Below are 22,438 nucleotides of genomic sequence, written 5' to 3' on the forward strand. Positions count from 1 at the left end.
TTATAAAATAAGAATATTGGTATTTTAAATTCCAAGCAACCCAACTACTAATTGTGTTGGAATTTTGGGAAGTTAATATGTCTATAAATTTTATTTATTGTTTTTTATATTTAAAAAACCTATTTAAAAGGAATAATATAGCAGCTTCCTACTCATAAATAGTATTCTTGTATTATATTTGATTATTAATTATAGGCTAATATCTTGTATCAGTCATTTCATTATTTGATTTTATAAATGGTTATAAATATAAAACTTTCACGAGTAATTTTAAAATAAAATTATAATAAAATATATAATTTCACTCTTGAAAATTAGTTTTAGTGATATATTCCCAAAATTTTGATTATATAAATTGATATTTGCCCAATTTTATTTTTTTAGGGATAAAAACGAATCGTTTCTACAAAAGAAGAATTATATACTTTCTCTCTCTAAACGACATCGTTTTCCAGGTCAATCGTTCCAGACGGGCTGCCTCTGCAAAGGATCGGAACCCATGACATCGTTATCCATCCCTTCTCAAATTACAGTGAAGAGGTCTGAAAGTCTTTGTCCTAATTTTCTTTTCACTGCGCTTGATTTTCCTCTAATGGCCGTTCGTTTCGCCATTGAAGTCCTTCAGCAGGGGAAACTAGAAAAACGTATACAATCTGCGCATCTCAGAAATCTCCAATTCTGATCGGAGTCGGACGGTCCTCTACATTAAGGAATTTCTCCTCGCGGTTCCGCATGAGTGTGGATAATGGAGGCGCTGATCGGATTGGTGCTGGAGATGCCGTGATCATTGTCGACCATGGCTCTCGCCGCCGGGAATCTAACCTCATGCTGAGTAAGCTAGGGTTTCGAATTTTGGAATTTGCCTGAAATTTTAAGTTCTACGTAGGCTAATCCTCTTGTGATTCTGAATTTGTTGATAATTTCAGATGAATTCGTTGCTATGTTTAGGGATAAAACTGGTTATCCTATTGTGGAACCTGCTCACATGGTATGTTCTTATGAAATATGTATAGGTTTATGGATATATCTTTTCCTACATTTTGAAGTACAACATCTCTAGCCTTCAAGATAACATAGGACCCAATGAATACAGAATACAAAATAAATAATGATACTCCTAAATATGAACAGTGGTATGGAACTGTAACTGCCCAAGTCCATCGATACTAGATATTGTCTTCTTTGAGCTTTTACTCAAGGTTTGGTCTGCTAGGGAGAGGTTTCTACACCCTTATAAAGAATGCTTCGATCTCACAATCCACCCCTTTTAGGCCCAGGAGTGTCCTTGCTCACACACCGCCTCATGTCCACCACCCCCTTCAAAGCTCAGCCTCCTCGTTGGTATATCGCTCAGGATATCATTTGTAACAGCCCAAACCCACCATTAACAGATATTGTTTCCTTTGAGTTTTCCCTTCCGGGCTTTCCCTCATGATTTTTAAAATGCATGTGCCTGGGAGAGATTTTCACACCCTAATAAAGAATGCTTAGTTCTATGTAGGGTCTCATAGGAACTATTCTATGCCAACGTACTGCCAGTAGTTTCTTTGTCTTTTTCATCCCTTTCCAGTTCTTCCCATTGCACATATGTTTCAACACATGATCTTAAAATAACTTCATTAGAAAGAGTAACAGTCACAACCATGTCTATTGTACTTATGGTTCCCTGGGTTCCAGTTTATTCTTAGATATGTTTGGAAGTTGAGCTGGGGGGTTCTAATGATTTCTCTTTTACAATGTTCTAAAACAACACAGGAGTTGGCTGAACCGTCGATAAGAGACTCATTTGCATCGTGTGTCGAACAGGGGGCCAAACGTATCGTTGTAAGCCCGTTCTTTCTCTTCCCCGGTCGACACTGGCAACAGGTAACTCACTGTGGGACGCCTAATTTGATGAAATGAGCTGGTGGGCCTTTGATTCTTCTATGATTGTTTGGGTAAGAGGATTGCTAGCAATGGCCAATGGGTGATGTTTTGCAGGACATTCCTTCCTTAACAGCTGAAGCAGCAAAGGATCACCCGGGAATATCGTATATAATAACTGCTCCTCTCGGTCTTCATGAACAGCTTGTGGTAGGAATTTCTGAAGCACGTTTTTTTCGAGTATAGGATAGAAGAAAGCAAGGTGATAGATGATAAAATGAACTGTGAGGTGTTCTGTTGGCAGGATGTTGTGAATGATAGAATAAGTCACTGTTTAAGCCATGCTGCTGGAGTTGTAGAAGAATGTGAAGTCTGTGCAGGAACAGGCAAATGCAAATTTAATTGAGTTGGGATGAAGGGCCTATAGCAATGTGGAGAAGCAACAGAAGGGGATAATAAGGGTTTCCAGGTATCAATGGCTTGAGAATCTATCTATCTTGTTTGATATCAATGCTTTGTAAAACTTGACCATTTTGGTTGTTTTTCTTTGTTGTATTTTCACATATGACTACAATATGCTCAATAATATTTGTTTCCAATGGTTTATATGCTATCAAAGTCGGTGTTGTTGGTGTTGTTGCCTAATCGCTTTTAGTTTATAACATTGTTTTCTTTCAATTTGTATTTTGACTCGAGGCTCGAGCAATGCCGATGTTGTCCGTGAAGTTCAAATTTCTCAGGACTAACTTGTTCGCTGGGTTAAAACAAGTGCTGCTCAATCGCTATCATGTTGCAAGAGTGGGATTGTGACAACTGCTTACAATTTTCGAAAAACCAGAGCTTTTCACGAACTTATCTATCATAAAAACTTGTACACAATTTATAGAACACAGCCAACTCTTCCTTTTTTACCCAATATACACAATTTATAGGATAAAATTTCATTAAAATTTGTAAGAACAAATTGAAACGTGTTTTTTTATTTCTCATACTTTACCATTTTCCTCTTATATGCAAATTTTTTAATAATTGTCTCGATACAAAACATACTTGTGCACGACCAAGATTCTCATCAATAGTAACCTTTTCTCACTCTCTCATCTCCTCTCTCTCGATCTCCCATGCACATAGATATTGTCAGCCTCAACCACGTCAAAAAATATTCTCAACCGTTCGTCTCTTAATTTCTCTTCGCTCTCAATTGTATATCGATGCACAATTTTTGAGTTAATCCAAAAAAAAGTTAATCTAATTAAAAATTAAATTTTTAGTTCATGGATAAAGGATATATATATTAAAGTAATATTCAAATATATTTATTTATTACATGAGTTTTCTTTTTAGAAAATAAATAAATAAACAGATGGCAGGAGGATTGGATAAACCCGCCTCGTGAAACCTTGAGACTTTTTGCAAACCCCACACTATAAATTCTCCTTCTACTCTCTTCAATGGACGCCTTCTCAGGAATCAGCTTCCCTGTCGCATTCGCTCCCCTGCTGTTTCGCTTCGATGCTACGCATCTTCTTCTGGTTTTGATCGAGTTCGCGTCTCGAGTCCTGTAGTTGAAATGGACGGTAAGGTATCATGTTCGTGGTCTGTCATTCCATTGTTATCAAAGTGAATTGAGTGAACTTTGTATTGTGTTCTAGTTAAAACTCATTGAACTCTGTTTTTTTTTTTTTTTTCGCTTTGAACATTTCTATATGTGCTTGACTTTTCTAGTTATGATTATTGAATTATTCAGATTCATGTGTTTGTAAACTTGTCTTTTCCATTTTTATGCTTGTTACAGCTCCACCGATTTTCGTTTTTTCTTTCCTTTACAATTAGGTGATGAAATGTCGAGGATCATATGGACAATGATAAAAGAGAAAGTATGTTTACATTTGAACGAAATTTTTTCGATTTTAATCTTTTGGAGAATAATGATTTTTCCTTCATAACATTGTAGCTTATTTTCCCGTTCCTGGATTTGGATATAAAATATTATGACTTGGGGATATTGAATCGGGACGCCACTGATGACAGAGTTACCATAGAGAGTGCAGAAGCAACTCTTAAGTATGTTATGCTTGTATTCAACTATTATATATTTTGGATATTCTTATTTTGGATTCAACATTATTTATTTGACTGTGCTAAATGGCTTGGCCGTTCAAAAGTGGTAGGAAGTTGTTCGAACTATGAATGATGTGATTGTGGATGGAAAGTATAAGAAAAGTATAAGCTTCTTAATAATATTACATTTTGTACAGGTACTGTTTTCCGAGAACCTATTTTATGTCAAAACATCCCGAGAATTGTTCCTGGTAATTTTCATTGTCTAAACTTCTGTCTTGTAATCCATTATGAAACATGATATAATACTTGGTTAGTACAGGTTGGAAGAAGCCCATATGTATTGGTAGGCATGCTTTTGGTGATCAATACCGTGCCACTGATACTATCATCCCAGGGCCTGGAAAGCTTAAAATGGTGTTTGGTGAGATAATTGTCTTTTCTTCACTTATTCTCATGTATTGCTCTGGACAACTGTTTTCTCATCCCCAAACTTTTTATTATCTTTCTACTCTTTTCTTTTTTTTGTTTCTATGCAGATCCAGAAAGTGGGGAGACACCGAGAGAGCTCGAGGTTTATGACTTCAAAGGACCAGGCATTGGGCTTACAATGTATAATGTTGACGAGGTTGGTTTTATTTCTTCGAACTTGTTGATTTTTTGTATCACATAATTTACTCTTTTAACTCTTTCCTATGCAATTGGCAGTCTATTCAAGCATTTGCAGAGTCGTCAATGTCACTGGCATTTGAGAAGAAGTGGCCCTTGTATCTGAGCACTAAGAACACAATTCTTAAGAAGTGGCCCTTATTTCTTACTTCGTTCCCTGTACCTAGTTGCTTGTGCTATTGATATCAACTTTCTGTTTCCTAGAAATCGTCAAAGTGATAATTTATTTTAATACTGCCCTGCAGGTTTAAAGATATATTTCAAGAAGTGTACGAGGAACAGTGGAAGCAGAAGTTTGAAGAAAATTTGATATGGTTCATTACATTTAAATACATGGTTCTCTACAGTTATGCCTAATCTATTTGCCTATGACTGAATATATTTTTCTTCGGCATTTAGGTAAGAACATTGGCTTATTGATGACATGGTAGCTTAGGCTATAAAAAGTCAAGGTGGATACGTTTGAGCTTGCAAAAATTATGATGGGGACGTTCAGAGTGATTTACTCGTACAGGGTGATGCTATCAACTTTTCTAATTGCCCGGGTTCTCTTATATTACATGCTTTTATAACTTTTAATATCAATAATTTCTAACAAATATTATTAACTATAGAACTTCTACTTCGTCATACCTTATTTTCATTCTTAAGGTCTTTCATTGATCAGAGATTGCAAGTTACTTCTCGACATTAACATCATGTATTTTGTTGTTGATAAAAATGATCTCTGTTGTTTTCTTTATGGTTTGCAGCTGTTAGACAAACACGACTCTCCACAATGGTATGATATTGTCCACTTTGAGCATAAGCTCTCATAGCTTTGCTTTGGGCTTTTCCAAAAGGCCTCATATCAATGTAAAGAGTATTCCTTGATTATTAACCTATGATCATATCGAGTCTGAGTGCTTTTTTCCATTGGCAGAATTTGGTTCTTTGGGGCTCATGACTTCTGTGTTGGTGGGTATTTAATACTGTACAATGTGAAATTTATCGTCTCCATGGACTAATTTTTTTCTTAAGAAACGCCTTACAAGTTGAGATTTATTGCAGTTGTCATCTGATGGGAAGACATTGGAATGCGAGGCGGCTCATGGCACTGTAACGCTTTGCTTTGGGCTTCCCCAAAAGGTCTCATACCAATGGAGAGAGTATTCCTCACTTATAAACTCATGATCTTCTACTAAATTAACCAATGTGGGACTCACTCAACCATTCGTATATATTTTTTTGTGGTTCTTGTTCCATCTAAATAGCGTTGGGAATATAGTTCTGCTTTTCACTAGAGAGAGTCACCATGACCAACCACTTTATGATTCGATACATATTCGTAATGGGGCTTTGTAGAGTAGTGTACTACCTAGAAACTGACAATTTTTAGCTGTATTTAAATGTCTTCAGGGCCAAATTAGATAAAAACGAGAGGCTTCATACATTGAGACGGTGGAATCGGGGAAAATGACAAAAGGATCTTGCCTTGCTGATATATGGACCCAAGTAACAATTTAAACATTTCATCTCATTCACCTCTCTTGACATTTGTAGTTTGGAATTACTTAGATGTGTACGATTTTTGCAGGGTATCAAGGGAGTTTTACTTAAACACCGAGGAGTTCATCGACGCTGTAGCACACAATCTGGTTACGAAACTCCAGCGACCCCTTGTAACGGTCAACTAAATGACTTCCAGGTGAGATGATTCTTTACCTCTTTTTACAGAAGCAGAAGTTGGTTTTGTGATAGCTAAGTGCATTTTAGCAAACTTGATCTTCTATGGTTTGCACCGAATTAGTCAGTTTGCCTGATATTGATTTCAAAATAAATGAATACTTATTGCTAGTTGAATATAGGTCTGAACATAATGAATCATCGTTGGTCTGATTCAGTGACTGCATTATGATGAGATACGTTAATATTACAGGAATCATCATGTCTTGTATCAAAGGAATAGATGCATTAACCTATGTTTTAAGATTGAATTTAAAATGACACAAAGTCAAATATGACATTACAGTTAGTTAGTGGGAATTCAATTCAATATTAAGATACTTAGACATATATTATTGAGAAAATGATTGACCAAGCTAAATAATTTGAAGGTCTAATTGGGTGTGCTAGTCTTCTTTCTTATTTAATTTGTTACAAAGAATAGTAGAAAATGATGCAATCAATTAATCATTTCTGAGGTGCCTATCTCTTCATTCACTTATAAAAATAAGGTTTAAATATCGAGATTTATAATACACTTACAAATATTTGCGCAACCTTTCGACGTTAATCAATTTAGACCATTTATTAATGGTTTGTATATAAACATTAAACAATTTCGTATGGTACACATCACGCACATCTTTGTTTATTTTACAAATAATGTCTTTATGTTTAATTCAATAATCTCAAATAATTTATAAATTGACAGATTATATTTTTGCTTAAGAAATTAATTTTAGCTCTAAAAGTGAATTTCTGGTGATTTAAATAAACTTAAAAGAATGTTACAACTTTTAAATCTTTAATATCACAATTTTTAACTCTAAATTTACAAAATCCATTGTTTAACCCTTAAGAGCTTACTCCAAATACCGTTATAAAAAAATAAAAAAAAATAAAAAAAAACTTATGCATTAATGAATTATAAAGTATACACAATAAGAAACGGATGAAATTCTAGAGAAAATAACATTAAATCCAAATCTTTATTTGAAATTTATGATTTTTGGTAAAGTTATTTAATAGTTAATTTATGTGCTGTTAAACTTATTTTTTTACAAAAATTTATTTTATTGAAAATAGTAACCGTTTTGTTTTATGTTAAAATGAGTGGACGAATGAAATATTCCCAATTTTAGCTCATTTTTAAAAATAAAAATAAATATTTTTAACACTTTTTTTTATAGTTTTTTTAAAAAAGTTTATTTTATTTTATTATTTTCCTTCTTGAAGCAAGACTTCCAGCGAATATAACTCAAAAAGCAGGGAAATAAATAAATAAATAATAATAATAAATAAATAAATAAATAAAACTTCAGTGCGAGTAATATCCAACGGTTCAACGTGACAGATCAAACAAGATTCTCACACGGCCGACACGTGCGGTTTTTATTTATATATTTGGACGCTTATTCTCTTCCTATCGAATTTGAGTTTATTTTTCTGTTTCTCATTTCTTTCAGAGCTCGCATCGTTAGGGTTGCAAATCGAGGATTTTCGATAATGGCGTTGGAGAAGGCTAAACAGATTGTGGCTTCCAATCCCGTCGCCGTCTTCAGGTTCATCCTTCGATTTTTTTGTTTCTCTTTTTATGAATCTATTTCTCGGCTTTACGAATGGATTTTCGCTGATTGCTAAATGGATGCTGTTCTTGTTCTTCTGTTTCAAATCACAGCAAGACTTCCTGTCCTTACTGCGTCCAGGTGAAGAGATTGTTGACTGGTCTGGGAGCCAATTTTAAGGCTGTTGAATTGGATACTGAGAGTACGTACTCTATGTCTCTTCGTTTGAGTTCTTTGCGTTCGATTTTTTAATATAATCTTGTGTACCTGCATGCCATCTGTTGGTTATCGATGGATCGTGCGACTGTATTTTTCTGTTCTGTGCTCTGCGTTCTGCTGCTTGCGGTTTTAGGATTGGTAACAGTATCGTTGTTTTCTATAGCTTCTTGGAATTAATGGAATATTGATCGACTTTCCCCCGATTGTTTGGGATTCAGATTGTGTTAGTTAATTGTTTCGTGCTCTGGATGCATCTTTGAATGCATGTTCTTTCTCTTGTTCTTTAAGACAAGGAAAACTTTCAAAAGGAGAACTTAAAGCATCTTTAACTATTCACTGTTCTCGTGAATCAACTGTTGGCGATTCTGAAATGTATTTTCATGCTCCAACGTGTTCAAAGGGATTCAGTTTGAAAGATGGAGTCTGGGAAAAAGACGAGTAGTGCATCCGTTGAATGTTTGATGACTTTTCTGAGAATCTGTCTGTAACCTTTCGATGGAAGCTATAAGTACAGTCTGGATTTTATTGTTTACTTTTCCATCGTTTTAACTTTGAAGCACCGAATATTTTGTGAAATTCAACCGGGTCTATCCTAATCCTTTGGCATCTTTAGGTTTGACTTTTCTTCTATTGCAAGATTGTATTCATGAATCGCATATTATTGAGTTTTCTACTCTTCTAGCACTGAGCAGGATTTGCACCCAATTCTTTGATGATCATTATTTTTATATGCTTTCAAAGCTTTCTAGTCATGCATACTTCCCAACTTGGCTGCTGATTAATTGGATTAAATTGATTGTAAAGGTGATGGAAGTGAGATTCAAGCAGCACTTGCTCAGTGGACTGGACAGCGGACCGTCCCCAATGTGTTCATTGGTGGGAAGCACATTGGTGGCTGTGATGGTAAATTTTTCACTACCCTCTCAACTTGAATGACCATTATTACACGTTTTCTTATCCGAGAGTATTACATGTTAATGATATACAAACACTCGATCCATTTATAAGTTTTTGAATTACCAAAAGGGAAGGCTTTTAAATTTGAAGAGCTTTCTTTTCAATCGAAATAAGTGATTCACATGTTATGGTTTGTAAAGCCAAATTACTATTCAAACCCACATGTTAGAGGAATTAAGGGTCAATAGACCATAACCCAATCTAAGCTTTTCAATCCCTAGTTTCTCTTATTAAGATTTTTTTTCTCTTTTCTTTTTGGTTGCTTTGCAGCAACAGTAGCACTGAATAGTAAAGGGGGGCTGGTTCCTCTCCTGGCTGAAGCAGGAGCTACTGCCAAAGTTTCTGCTTAGAAGGAGTCTGAGTTATGTTATTACATAGTTCAATTGGATGAATAAACCTTCTACTTGTGGTTGTTTCTTGCTCTTCTGTTGGCATTTCTACCCTAAAAAAAAATGCTTTCAGAGTTGACCTTTTAGTTGCTTGTTGAAATAACTGGAAGGAACCTGTGCTTCCTTTGCATCTAATTATAAGTGTCCGCGGTTTACTGTAATCTGATTTCTTTTTAGTAATTAGTATGCCGAAATTTTCTTCACTATTTTGATCTTGAATTTTCTAAAGCTCTATTTTGATCTTTGAAATTTGTTTCATTTTGGTTCATGTTCTAATATATTTATAAAGTTAGTTTTTCTCCCTTCTTTTTGCATGTTCTATTGTATTCATCTTAAAAGTTGTCAAGATTCCATTTTTTTGGTTTTTTTTTCTTTTTTTTTTTTTCTTTTATCATGAAGTCAATGTAGAAGAAACCTTTTTCTTTTCTGATAAAACGTTTGATTGACATTTCGAGGGTCAAATTAGTGTTTTTAACTAATCAAAACAGTGATTTTGAATTTTATAAAAGCATCTTAAAAGTATCCTTTCTAAAAACAGTGATTTTCATTAAAATTTTAAATTTGTGTCTAATTAAATTAGATTTTATATAATAATTTTTTATATATATGAGTTGGTTATGAACGCAAAACCGAAATAAAAACTTAAAAGAGTTAGTAAACATTTTTAAATTGCCTAAACATCAAAACTAAAACTTAGGTAATTTATAATTAATGTATTAAAAGTACTTAATTAACTACTCTTATGCTATTGATGCACCAAATACAGTGAGAAAACATGTTTAGAAGCGTTTTAATTTTTAAAATTAATATAATTAACAAACATAAATTATGCCCTAAATGTAATCAATTTAGGGTTCATTTAAAAAAAAGAAAAAAACAAAGAAAGAAAATATATGATGTGTAATTAAGACAAATTTCGTTACCAAATTAAAACCATTAATTCTTAACAATTAATAATTAGCTAAAATTATTATATATAGAAAAAATGTTAATATCAGAGTTTTAGTTTTTTCAAATTCAATTCTAAATATAAAGGAGTAAAATTAATATATTTCATTTGTGATACTAAAAAAAAATATAAAAAAAGGCCAAGTATATATGCATAAGTTCTGTCATTTTTTTTTTAAGGAAGGTTATTTAGATTTCAATATTCGATAATAGNAAAAAAAAAAAAAAAAAAAAAAAAAAAAAAAAAAAAAAAAAACGTCTCTCAACTTTTTTTTCTTTTGTTTTAAAATATTGTTATCAGTCTTTAACTTTCTATTTAAGATATTATCATATATACTTTTATTAGTTTTTTAAAATATTGGTAGTAAATGAATTAAAAAAATCCATAGACAAAAGTATTATTTATAAACTTCATTTTTTTTAAATAAAAAAACAAAAAAAGTTAAATAATTTTTAAACTGGTCTTGGTGTTTTAAGTTTTGAAAATATTGGTAGTAAATGAATTTTTTTATCTTCTTTAAAAAAGAAATTAAAATACTTTTATATTTTTTTTTAGTTTTCCAAACCTTTCATAAAAAGTANTTAATGTATTAAAAGTACTTAATTAACTACTCTTATGCTATTGATGCACCAAATACAGTGAGAAAACATGTTTAGAAGCGTTTTAATTTTTAAAATTAATATAATTAACAAACATAAATTATGCCCTAAATGTAATCAATTTAGGGTTCATTTAAAAAAAAGAAAAAAACAAAGAAAGAAAATATATGATGTGTAATTAAGACAAATTTCGTTACCAAATTAAAACCATTAATTCTTAACAATTAATAATTAGCTAAAATTATTATATATAGAAAAAATGTTAATATCAGAGTTTTAGTTTTTTCAAATTCAATTCTAAATATAAAGGAGTAAAATTAATATANAAAAAAAAAAAAAAAAAAAAAAAAAAAAAAAAAAGAGTTTTTGCAGTTTAAACCCTAATTATTATAAAATTATATTATATATTGTATAAAGACGATAATATCAAAGATTCCCCTGACAAATCAGCTCCAGCAGATCCATCTCTGATTTCATCTCTTCATTCTGCATCAGATTCAAACACTCCATCCCCGAGCCCGACCCGGACCCAGATCCGTACCCGAACCCGAAGCAAAACCCACCGCCCTCCTCCGCCGCAGGGCTATGGCTGTCCACCAGCAGCGGCAGCGAATCGGAGATTTTGCGGTCTCCGGCCGTGACCGATTTGATGTAATTTTGAAGCATCGAGCCGTTGGGATTGGAATCACTATCTCTCCCTTTGAGCTTCTTGGAGTTTTGGCGGCGCTTTGTGGCGTTCCAGTGGTTTTTTATGGTGTTTTCAGTCCGTCCGGGCAGCCGCCGGGCAATCTCCGCCCATTTGTTTCCGATGTCTTTGTGGGCTTCAATTAGTATTCTGTCTTCTTCTTCACTCCACGTGTCTTTCTGCACCCACATCCCAAATTTAATAATTAACAAATAATAATAATAATAAAATAAACATAATTTAGCTATAATTAATATAATTAATTCTCTTAGGAATTAGTTTTAAAAGAAAATATTCTAAAAAATAAAATAAAAATTCAAGCCTAAAATGAAACCGTTATCGAGAGTTACCTATTTGAACACAAAAAGCTAACATCGATCATTCATTTACAACACAATTAACTAATGAANAAAAAAAAAAAAAAAAAAAAAAAAAAAAAAAAAAACGTCTCTCAACTTTTTTTTCTTTTGTTTTAAAATATTGTTATCAGTCTTTAACTTTCTATTTAAGATATTATCATATATACTTTTATTAGTTTTTTAAAATATTNAAAAAGAGTTTTTGCAGTTTAAACCCTAATTATTATAAAATTATATTATATATTGTATAAAGACGATAATATCAAAGATTCCCCTGACAAATCAGCTCCAGCAGATCCATCTCTGATTTCATCTCTTCATTCTGCATCAGATTCAAACACTCCATCCCCGAGCCCGACCCGGACCCAGATCCGTACCCGAACCCGAAGCAAAACCCACCGCCCTCCTCCGCCGCAGGGCTATGGCTGTCCACCAGCAGCGGCAGCGAATCGGAGATTTTGCGGTCTCCGGCCGTGACCGATTTGATGTAATTTTGAAGCATCGAGCCGTTGGGATTGGAATCACTATCTCTCCCTTTGAGCTTCTTGGAGTTTTGGCGGCGCTTTGTGGCGTTCCAGTGGTTTTTTATGGTGTTTTCAGTCCGTCCGGGCAGCCGCCGGGCAATCTCCGCCCATTTGTTTCCGATGTCTTTGTGGGCTTCAATTAGTATTCTGTCTTCTTCTTCACTCCACGTGTCTTTCTGCACCCACATCCCAAATTTAATAATTAACAAATAATAATAATAATAAAATAAACATAATTTAGCTATAATTAATATAATTAATTCTCTTAGGAATTAGTTTTAAAAGAAAATATTCTAAAAAATAAAATAAAAATTTAAAAAATGCCCAAATTAGGCAAAGTTTTGGGAGGAAAATTAATAGCAAAACATAGGCTAATTTTCATCGAATTAGAATGGAAGGTGAATTTTCTTTTATTATATGCCCTAAAAGAATTATATTTACCGTGAGTTGTCAGCTACGTATGGACAAATGGTAGACATGGAAAGTGTTTAACGCTCTATAAAAAATGTGTCGAAAAAGATTATACGTCTTTGAAGAAAGACCAAAACGTCACGTCATATTCCGATACAACGTGCGACACGCGTTGAGATAGCGAATCATTCATTTCATGAATTAAATGATATACTATATATTCCATGTTGACATATATGCAAAATGTATGGTATGTCGGTACAAATAGATACGTGTAATGTATGACGGGCATGCATATGTACGGATATCACATGAGATCGTATGTATGTATATGTATATGTATATGTATATGTATATGTATAGAGAGAGAGAGAAGAGAGAGAAGGAAAAAAAACCCTAATGTCTGGCCGGAGGTGGTTGTGCCATCTCTCTCTACACTGCTTCCCTACTCTTCCTTGCAGCATTTTTGCAATTTGTGACCATTTTTTTATGCCATATTCATCCACTAATTGCACCAATAATCTGGAAAAACACACACAAATTCAACGGCTGTGATTTAATCATTCAAACAAAAACACAAAGAATTTAACGTTTGATTTTACCTGTCTTCTTGAGGAGTCCACTGTCCCTTTATAATGTTTGGAAGCTTCTTTGGAGGCTTGTTTTCCTTTCTTAGCTGAATTCTCTTTCGCTTCTTGATGTGATCATACCCAATAATGGTGTCTGTCAATCCCAACCCTAAATGGCTGTTTGGCGGCTGAGAAAATTGAGGCATAAAGTTTCCGGGAAAATTCGTCCAAACACCCCCTGAGCCCACAAACCCATGCATCAACTTGGCCCCACTTTCAAAGATGTGATCTTTGGGGACTTCATTGCTAAAAGCTTCAAACTTTGGTTCAAAACATTGGTTTGGCATCTCAGAAAGAAGGCTTTGTAATGACCCGTCGAGACGACGGCGATGATGATCGAGATCGTAATGAGAATTATTACTATTATCGATCGAATCAGATCTGGTGACGACAGGGAAGTATTGATGGAGATATTGAAAGTGATTGTTATTATTATGATGATGATAATGATGATGATGATCGATATTATGAAGATGTAAACTATGAAACAAACCCTTGGATGATGATGGCGAGCTGCCTAATTCCATCCCCGAAAACTCGCGGTCGTCGTCGTCGAGGGACGGTTTCGACTCCGCTTTGTCGGAGAAGAAGCTGGAGAGGAGGGGAAGGTCATCTTTGAAGTTGGAATCAAACTCCATGCAGCAGAAACAGAAGTAGAAGAACAAGAACAAAAAAACAAGATCAAAGGATGTTTTTTTTTTTTCTTATCTTTTTTTTATGTGAAAATGAAAATGGCTATCAGATTGTTATGTAATTACAGGGTTTTATTAGGGAAGGTAGTGGACCCCATAGCATCTATAACCGTTGGATAATTTTTGATCCAACGGATGATGTTGCTTGTTGATTATGACTGTTGAGCTCCCTCTCTTGGGTATTTTTATTTTCAAGGAATAATAAATAAAATTTTAAAAAATTAAAAAGAAAATAAAAAAAATCATCATTAGGTCGTTATAAAGGCTTGTATTTTAGGGAAATTTTTGGGGCATGCATGTTGAAGGACACGTGGAAGCATTGTTATGGTCTTCGTTAACTTTCATGCTTTATTTAATAATAAAAAAAGTTACAGATCATCAAAATCTAATAAATACAGTTGGCTGATCAGACGGTCGGGAGACATTTGAGGGAGATGGATATGATACAATGGAATGTACTGAAAAACTTTTTTTTATTTAATTAATTAATTGCTTGTATAAATCAATGCCTTTTTCCTTTCCATTTATTCATTGTATTAATACCAAGTAATTAGAGGCAGAAATTCCAACCTGATTTTAATCGTTTTTTTTTTTAAATAAAATTACAGTGTCTGAATGGCTTTAATTTTGTTTTTAATTTAAGGAATGTTGAAACAAACTCGACCGAACCGAGCCGTGGGTAGATGATTCCTTATGTCTTGTTTCCTTAAATATGGATGGCACCCGCCACTGTCTCAAGGCTTGGACCCAAGAGACATTAAGGATGGTTTATATTAAGATCACTCAAACATTCAAAATTGGGACCTCTAAGTCAGTATGACCACAACCGGTAGCTGAATTTTATAATCAATTTAGGCCAAACTACACGATCATTTTATTATAAAATTAAAAAGAAATGAATTGGATCATCTAGCATACAACACGGACATTTATTTTGTTTACTTTCGGTAACTGATAATGTAAATCTTGATGGTGAATTTTGTATTTGAGTGGTTCACGTAATGTATAAGAAAAAAGTTATTCAAAAAATTTAATTAGAAATTAATATAAAGATAACGTCGTTTTCTTATTCACTTATCATTCAAAATTCAATGCTTTTTTTTGACTCATTTCATCTAAAGACAGACGAGATTAGAGTTTTTATTTTCGTATTAAATCACATGTGTATATTAATATAATAATATAGAGGCACGTGTCGATGAATTATGTAATTTTTTAATTTGCAAAAGTAGTATATTATAGAAAAAAATTATGATCCTCACTGTCTAAAGATTAAGACAAAGATAGAGCTAAAATAAGACAAGAAACAAGAACATGCATACAAATAAATCATGTAATTGGTCAACATCAACTCAATTTCCAATCCTTGGTCTCAAATGATAATAAATATTTATTATTATTATTATTTTCTCAAAAACTATCCTAATAAATCCAACCCAACTAAACATTTCTCTGTAAATTTATTATAAAATTAATTAAGTTTCGTCTAATTTATTTTTGTGAGAGTCAGACACAAAAATTCTCGACAGAAAATTTACGAGATAATTTCTCTCCATTCCTAGTCTAACCTCGGAGATTTTCTGTCTCTCTACTCCTTATATTCCTCGTATAATCCGAGATTATCTAATCTCTTCGCTCCTTCTCCCACTCTCCTGTTTAATTGAACATTTTTTTATTTCACATTATTAAATAAAATAAATTAACTATTTTTATTCACGGTGAAATTTGAATCTCTAGTATCAGCTATCAAAACCTTTTAGCGGAGCATTTAAGTTTTTATTTAAGCTAAATCTATAACCTTTTTTAAAAAAGAAATATAGCTTTATCTTTCTTTAATATAATTAATGTATTAAATTATTTATTTAATTTTATTGTTCTTTTACAATCAATGTATTATTTTGTATACAGAATATTTGTTGAAACAATATTAATTATTGATAAGTTATACGATTATGTTCCTTAGGAAAATAAACCATCAGCTAATAACCAAAATACAAGGTAGTTAAAAAAAATAAATTAAATAATAGACCCAAATTATGTTAAATGATTTTTTTTTTCAAAATAACAAATAAATAAAAAATACCTACGTATTAATTTGTACATTAAGAAAATAAAATATAAAGTAAAATTTATTAAAAACATTACTCAATTACTTTGAATAATAATTTGTTTCTTCCGCTCATTTTGACATATTAAAATATAAAAATTAAATAAAATATAAATAAATATTACTTTTTGGTCGGTGGTCGGATACCATGTTAAGAAAAGAAAATTACGAGGGATTAATTATAATAATTAAAAAGCTCAATTTTTAGAAATTTAGTAAGTAGTAATTAAGATTTTGATGGGTAAATGATTAAATATTGACCAATTATAAATATATAAGTTAATTCCGTCTAATTTTTTTAAAACGGAAATTTATAATTTAAACGTTACAAAAGATTTCCAAATATTGAAGAGATAAACACGAATTCTAAAATAGAAAATGATAAATAAAATTGTGATCCATATTTATTTACGGATCAAATTTGTCAAATTATTATTATTATTGTTTCGAAAATTTGATATATTAATATATATTTTTTAAAATTTTAAATGTCACATCAATATTAAATTTAATAAAATAAAATAGACCGGGGAAGGAGAGTTACTTAACAGAAGACCTGAATAAGAGGGAGAAAGAGATACCGCGGGGCTTAAAACAGACGGCGGTTAACGTAGTTTTTTCCATTTGGCTCTCCTCTCGTTCAGAGTTTTCCACTGCGCGCCATTCTCCAGCTCCAGTACTCTCCCAAACCCTTATTCATTTTGCATATGTTCTTGCAATTGATGCGTTGAGTTTTGTAATTGCTTGTGAAATCTGTTCAAATGTTTCATGTTCTTGCGATTTTTGTTCCAAGGTTTCGAGGCGTTTAATGGTTTTGTTTTGGCTTTTTTCTGTTTCTGAAAATTGAATTCATATTCTTCATTAGGAAAGGAAATCGAGCGGGATTTTTTGTTTTTGGATTTTCTTATGATGGTAGTTTGTGCTTTGTGGGACGATCTTTGTCTAGTTTGGATTTTTGTTTGATTTGTCGCGGATGTTGTTATGGGGATCTCAATTTTGCTTTCCCGAAAATTAACATTCATCTAACTTTTCTTTGTTATTCTCTTCCTGGTTTCTAGTTTTTTGGTTTCTTCGTTGTTTGTATACTGCTTGATTTGATCACTTTTGTGGTTTTATTGTATCAGCTCCTCAGACAAATAGAAATAGCCGGCTAAAACAAAGTAGAAATGGGGTTGACCTTCACCAAACTTTTCAGCAGGCTTTTCGCCAAGAAAGAGATGCGCATTTTGATGGTTGGTCTTGATGCTGCCGGAAAGACCACGATCTTGTACAAGCTCAAGCTCGGAGAAATAGTCACAACCATTCCTACAATTGGTGAGTTCTTTGATTGGAAAACCTTTTGCATGAAATGTCAAATTTTGATTGCTTCATTCGAATTATCTTTACTCATTTTTGAGGCTGGTTCTCGTGGGAACCTTCACGCATTGGATTGATTTTCATGTTTTTCTCCAGTGCATCAGGCATACTTTTTTTTTTTCTTTAAGAAAATAAAAGATATTGAAGTGTTTTTATAGCTATGATTGCCGTTCTAGGTTCACGATGGCTCTGTCTTTAGTATTGTGAGATTATTTGTGTGCCTATTTATGTATTCTTTGCGCAATATTGAAGTACTATACCAAATCGTATAATATAGATCATGGAGTTGCTGTGTTTTCTTTTATCAGGGTTTAATGTGGAGACTGTGGAATATAAGAACATCAGCTTCACTGTATGGGATGTTGGTGGTCAGGACAAAGTATGCATCTCTTTTCTCTCCTCTCTTGATGAATATTGTTACTTAGTAAAAGATGTTGCTGTTCATTATTCAATTCTCAATTCTCAATGCTTGTGTCATGGACCCATTATTTTTCAATATCAAATGTCTACCTTGCTACTCAGTGCCATAATTGAGATTTTGAGGTTCCTCCACATTATTCATTTTATGTGTTCGATTTTTCTACAAGACTGTGATGAGTTATTTGTGTATCTGGATAAATCTGACGGAAACTGATTCACTTATTATTATTATTTACCAATTGAATAGATTCGTCCACTGTGGAGGCATTACTTCCAAAACACACAGGGTCTTATATTTGTGGTGGATAGCAATGACAGGGATCGTGTTGTTGAAGCAAGAGATGAATTGCATAGAATGTTAAATGAGGTATCGCCCTGTTTTATTTTTTCCCCATACAATTGAACTTGGTTTCTGTTTCAGAATAAAATTTATGGCTAAATGTATTACTATCATATCATAGGTTCCTTCCTGTTGTTTGAAATTTCTTGGAACTGATTTAACGTTAATTAGATCTATTTATTTTTGGATAAGAATATTAGTTAGATTCTATATATATATATATATATATAAGAAATAATATCAATTAGATTTATCATTACATGCTTTTGGTTCATCTTGCTCACTTCAGGCACTAATGACAGGAAAATTTAGAACTTACTGAACTTCATGTTTCTTATTTTGGCCTCAATATGTACCAAGTGGAAAAATTGGTGATGCTGTATAAGTTCTCATTTTTCTCTTTATACTCCCCTGTCATCCTTGCGTTTCTTTTATAATTTTTTGCCTCTTATTGATGCAGCAATTCTCTTTCCTTGTAATATTTGAAACTTTTTCTGTTTCGTTAGCTTTATACATAATTTCTTGGAGTCTGCCGAACTTAAAGAAAATAGACGCTGAGTTTCCAAACTTAATGGCTTCAGGATGAACTGAGAGATGCTGTGTTGCTCGTGTTTGCCAACAAGCAAGACCTTCCTAATGCGATGAATGCTGCTGAAATAACCGACAAGCTTGGTCTTCATTCACTTCGTCAACGCCACTGGTAAAAAAATTTGTTTTGTTTGTTTGATTATTTATTTCTCATGAAGCTATGATTTATTTTTGCATAATAATTTTTGTTTTTGTTCACTTATGTGCTTCACTGGTTCAATTTCTTTTAATATTCCAGAACCCGTTACCCATGCTTAATAGTGTGCATAAATTGGATTAAAGAGATCACGATATATATATATTAAAAAATAAATTTTATTAAGAATAAAAAATGAAAGGATATAAGGAATGTTACAAACTACTAAAGGAAGGGGTTCAAACTATGAAAAATAGTGTCTATAGAATAGTTACAAAAGCTTTTTGAAATCAATGATCGAAGAGAAATATAAAATCTAACAAGAGACCAAACATTACTACTGAGGTTCCTCTCCAAATCACTAAACACAATAATTTCTATCTCCTGATTTTTGGTGTGTGTTCCTAGAATATTTGAGAACGGTCTTTCAAATTTGTAGCTTGATTCTTGACAGCGTATGATTCATTATAATTGAAAGCAAAAGCAGTGTCACGTGTAAAATTATACAGAAAAATCTTCAATGGGGGATTTTTCTGGGGTAAAATAGGAGAATTTTCAATGGTGATGAGAGGTTTGGGGAAGAAGTTTGGTCTTGTTATAGATTTAATTCTTCCCTTTAGGTGTCTGTTTTAAAGAATTGTTTAACTAAACACAGAGGTTATCGGAACTTGTCGAAGGATATTTCTTATGAGCTCCCTTCATTCTCCCATATGGTCTATCGAGTGATGAGGGAGGGGAAGGAAATGTATTTTTGGGAAGATCAGTGGGTGGGGGATAGACCACTCTGCTCTATGTTTCCCCATTTCTATCATTTGTTTTCCCAAAAATCGTTTGGTTACTGATTTTCTGGTGTGGTGGCGGAGCTTGGTTGCTTTCTCATTTGGTTTTCATCGCTTGTTGTTTGATAGGGAAGCGATGAATGTTGTCTCTCTCTTATCTTTTATTGGGGAGTATGATTTTAGGCTTCGGAGAAGAGATATTTGTATTTGGAATCCCAATCCTTTGGAGGCATTCCATTGTAAATCCTTCTTTCTTTGCTCATTGGACTTTTCTTCCGTTAGTGAGTTTGTCTCTCGAAGAAGTTGCCCTCGTTAGTTGGCTCATTTTGATTATATTCTTTGTTGGAAGGCAGAGGAAGATCTGGATTTCATTCTTTGGAGATGTGAGTTTGCGAGATCTGTTTGGAACTACTTCTTTTAGGTGTTCAAATTTTTTGTTTGTTTGTCAGAGGGACATTTAAGAATATGATAGAGGAGTTGGAACTCCTCTATCTTTTCGTGAAAAGGGCCGGTTCTTATGGCTTGTTGGGATGTGTGTTTTGTTGTAGGATCTTTGAGGAGTGATAAATAAATAGTGCTTAGAGGTGTGGATAGAGACACTAGTGATGTTTGGTTCCTTGTCTAATTTCATGTTGAAATCCTTTTGTAACTATTCTATAGCCACTATTTTGCATAGTTGGAGTCTCTCCCTTTCGTGGTCTCCCTTTTGTGGGCTTGGTTTTTGTATGCTCCCATATTTTTTTTCATTTTTTTCCTCAATGAAAGTTGATGTTTTTATTTTTTTTAAAAAAAGTAATGTAACTATCCCTTAATCCTTATTTTCTAAGTTGTGCCCTTTTATGTATAGTTAGCTAGTTTGTTTGTTTGTTCGACTTTTTTTTTTGGGCTAACGTTGTCATGAAACTCTTGGGATCGTCTAAATTATTCAAGAACTAAAAAAACATTAAGGAATCAACTCAAGGGAAAGTTTTGGAACAAATTACCTTGATGATCAAGATTAAGAGTTTAAAAAATTCGTGATTCGAATCACTTCACAAAATAGTTTGATCAAAACTACTTAAATGACTTTAGCTTGCAAATCTTAACACAAGAAATGCCAAGGAACAAGATCATGGCTTAAGAAGCATAATATGCAACTTTCATTTTAATACCCAAATTTTTTATACTACAGCAACAACATGAATGACTATTTATAGCCTTGAAAATCAACCTTAAAATAACATATGGTCAATTGAAAGGTTGTAACTCTCATGCCCATCAATACCATAATGACCACTAATGACTACTAAGAGAAGTTAAAACCTTAAAAACAATTCTCCAAAATTGCAAAATACAATGAGACCTCCCTAAATCTAAAGCATGTATGGTACAATCTTGTCATCCACCATGAAGTTTTTGTGGCAAGATTAAGCACCTTATTTTGTATCATATGTTCTTTTTATTTTGTTGGCTTCCTTGGTATTCTTTCATCCTACCCCATGAAAGCTGGTATTTCATAAAAAAAGATAAAAGGATATAGGAACACATTTTATCGAACATGTCCCTGTTTAAGCTCTGAGCCTATTGATTAAATATCTATCATTCAAGTCAAAGTCTTTAGAATTTCTAGTTGATATTTCTATTTACCTGAATGTATATATTGGAAACGTTCTCTTATGCTGTTAAGAGTTAAGAACCGTGGTCTGCAGCATCTGTGCTAATATGTAAATGAACATTTCATTTCAGGTACATCCAGAGCACCTGTGCAACATCTGGAGAGGGTCTATACGAGGGTTTAGACTGGCTTTCCAACAATATTGCTAGCAAGGTAAGCACAAAAATCTATTGACACCATCTTAAATCTCATTTTCTCACAATATTTTAGTTACAAAATTTGCTTCATGTTTGGATATTGGCCTTAATCTTAAAATAGTGGGAACTGCATATTTTCTTTGAAAATCGTTAAAAGCTTTTCCACTTGTCCAAATGAATTGGAGACTAATCAGAAAAAAGGACAACACATACCAATTAAGAGTCATAAAAAGAAGCTAATTTTGTAATCCTTTTTGCTTGGAGAGCTCCATCTCTCCCTCTCTTTTGTATATTTCATTTTATGAATGAATATGCGCCTCTTCAGAATCAATTTTCATTTTGAAGATCATTTGCAAATCTATTAGCGTCCCTTTTTTCTTTTTACAGGCATGAAGCAGCTGAGGTTTTTGACTGTCAGACTGGACTGTGGGTAAAGTTTGGCGATGATTAGGGGTATAGTTCGGTTTTCTCAAGAAGTTTTGTTAGCAGCAGAAGTTAGCCAGACTTCTTTGTGTACTCTCTGTTTGTACTTACGGCTTGATCTAAAATTATCTAACCTTTATAGTTTCTTTGGGAAGTTAACCTTATCATAGTTTCTTTGTCATCATATTATGTTGCCTCTGAGATCTCCATTGTCTCTCTACTT

At 33.0% G+C, this 22,438-nt stretch overlaps 5 protein-coding genes and 1 pseudogene across 6 annotated transcripts; 4 read left to right on the plus strand and 2 right to left on the minus strand.

The window, feature by feature from the left end:
• The first annotated feature begins 397 nt into the window (after positions 1–397).
• Positions 398–2,481, plus strand: LOC111809454 (sirohydrochlorin ferrochelatase, chloroplastic-like). The gene is made up of 6 exons (XM_023695917.1): positions 398–540; positions 618–832; positions 927–988; positions 1,756–1,866; positions 1,981–2,073; positions 2,168–2,481. The coding sequence occupies exons 1-6, from the start codon at positions 500–502 to the stop codon at positions 2,267–2,269; spliced, it is 624 nt and encodes a 207-aa protein (XP_023551685.1). The 5' UTR covers positions 398–499; the 3' UTR covers positions 2,270–2,481.
• A 780-nt stretch (positions 2,482–3,261) lies between these two features.
• LOC111809451 lies at positions 3,262–6,471 on the plus strand (annotated as a pseudogene).
• Positions 6,472–7,725: 1,254 nt separating this feature from the next.
• LOC111809456 (glutaredoxin) lies at positions 7,726–9,633 on the plus strand. The gene is made up of 4 exons (XM_023695921.1): positions 7,726–7,859; positions 7,976–8,064; positions 8,886–8,984; positions 9,309–9,633. Exons 1-4 carry the CDS (start codon positions 7,804–7,806, stop codon positions 9,386–9,388), a joined length of 324 nt encoding a protein of 107 aa, XP_023551689.1. The 5' UTR covers positions 7,726–7,803; the 3' UTR covers positions 9,389–9,633.
• A 1,768-nt stretch (positions 9,634–11,401) lies between these two features.
• On the minus strand, positions 11,402–11,851 carry LOC111809317 (transcription factor MYB118-like). Its single transcript, XM_023695757.1, has one exon. The coding sequence runs from the start codon at positions 11,849–11,851 to the stop codon at positions 11,402–11,404; it is 450 nt and encodes a 149-aa protein (XP_023551525.1).
• Positions 11,852–12,223: 372 nt separating this feature from the next.
• On the minus strand, positions 12,224–14,303 carry LOC111809450 (transcription factor MYB118-like). The gene is made up of 3 exons (XM_023695915.1): positions 13,557–14,303; positions 13,350–13,476; positions 12,224–12,719 (listed from the first exon to the last, which is right to left on the minus strand). Exons 1-3 carry the CDS (start codon positions 14,219–14,221, stop codon positions 12,282–12,284), a joined length of 1,230 nt encoding a protein of 409 aa, XP_023551683.1. The 5' UTR covers positions 14,222–14,303; the 3' UTR covers positions 12,224–12,281.
• A 2,635-nt stretch (positions 14,304–16,938) lies between these two features.
• Positions 16,939–22,399, plus strand: LOC111809455 (ADP-ribosylation factor 1). 2 transcript variants are annotated; one of them, XM_023695918.1, is made up of 7 exons: positions 16,939–17,058; positions 17,507–17,696; positions 18,047–18,117; positions 18,406–18,525; positions 19,080–19,198; positions 21,727–21,808; positions 22,180–22,396. In XM_023695918.1, the coding sequence occupies exons 2-7, from the start codon at positions 17,549–17,551 to the stop codon at positions 22,183–22,185; spliced, it is 546 nt and encodes a 181-aa protein (XP_023551686.1). In that variant the 5' UTR covers positions 16,939–17,058; positions 17,507–17,548; the 3' UTR covers positions 22,186–22,396. The 2 variants fall into 2 exon arrangements, with proteins under 2 accessions (XP_023551686.1, XP_023551687.1); XM_023695919.1 differs by lacking the exon at positions 16,939–17,058 and adding an exon at positions 17,082–17,175 and having other exon boundaries at positions 22,180–22,399.
• The last annotated feature ends 39 nt before the right edge of the window (positions 22,400–22,438 follow it).

Source organism: Cucurbita pepo, chromosome LG13, assembly GCF_002806865.2.
Source record: "Cucurbita pepo subsp. pepo cultivar mu-cu-16 chromosome LG13, ASM280686v2, whole genome shotgun sequence".
In the NCBI taxonomy this organism is placed as follows: Eukaryota; Viridiplantae; Streptophyta; class Magnoliopsida; order Cucurbitales; family Cucurbitaceae; genus Cucurbita; species Cucurbita pepo.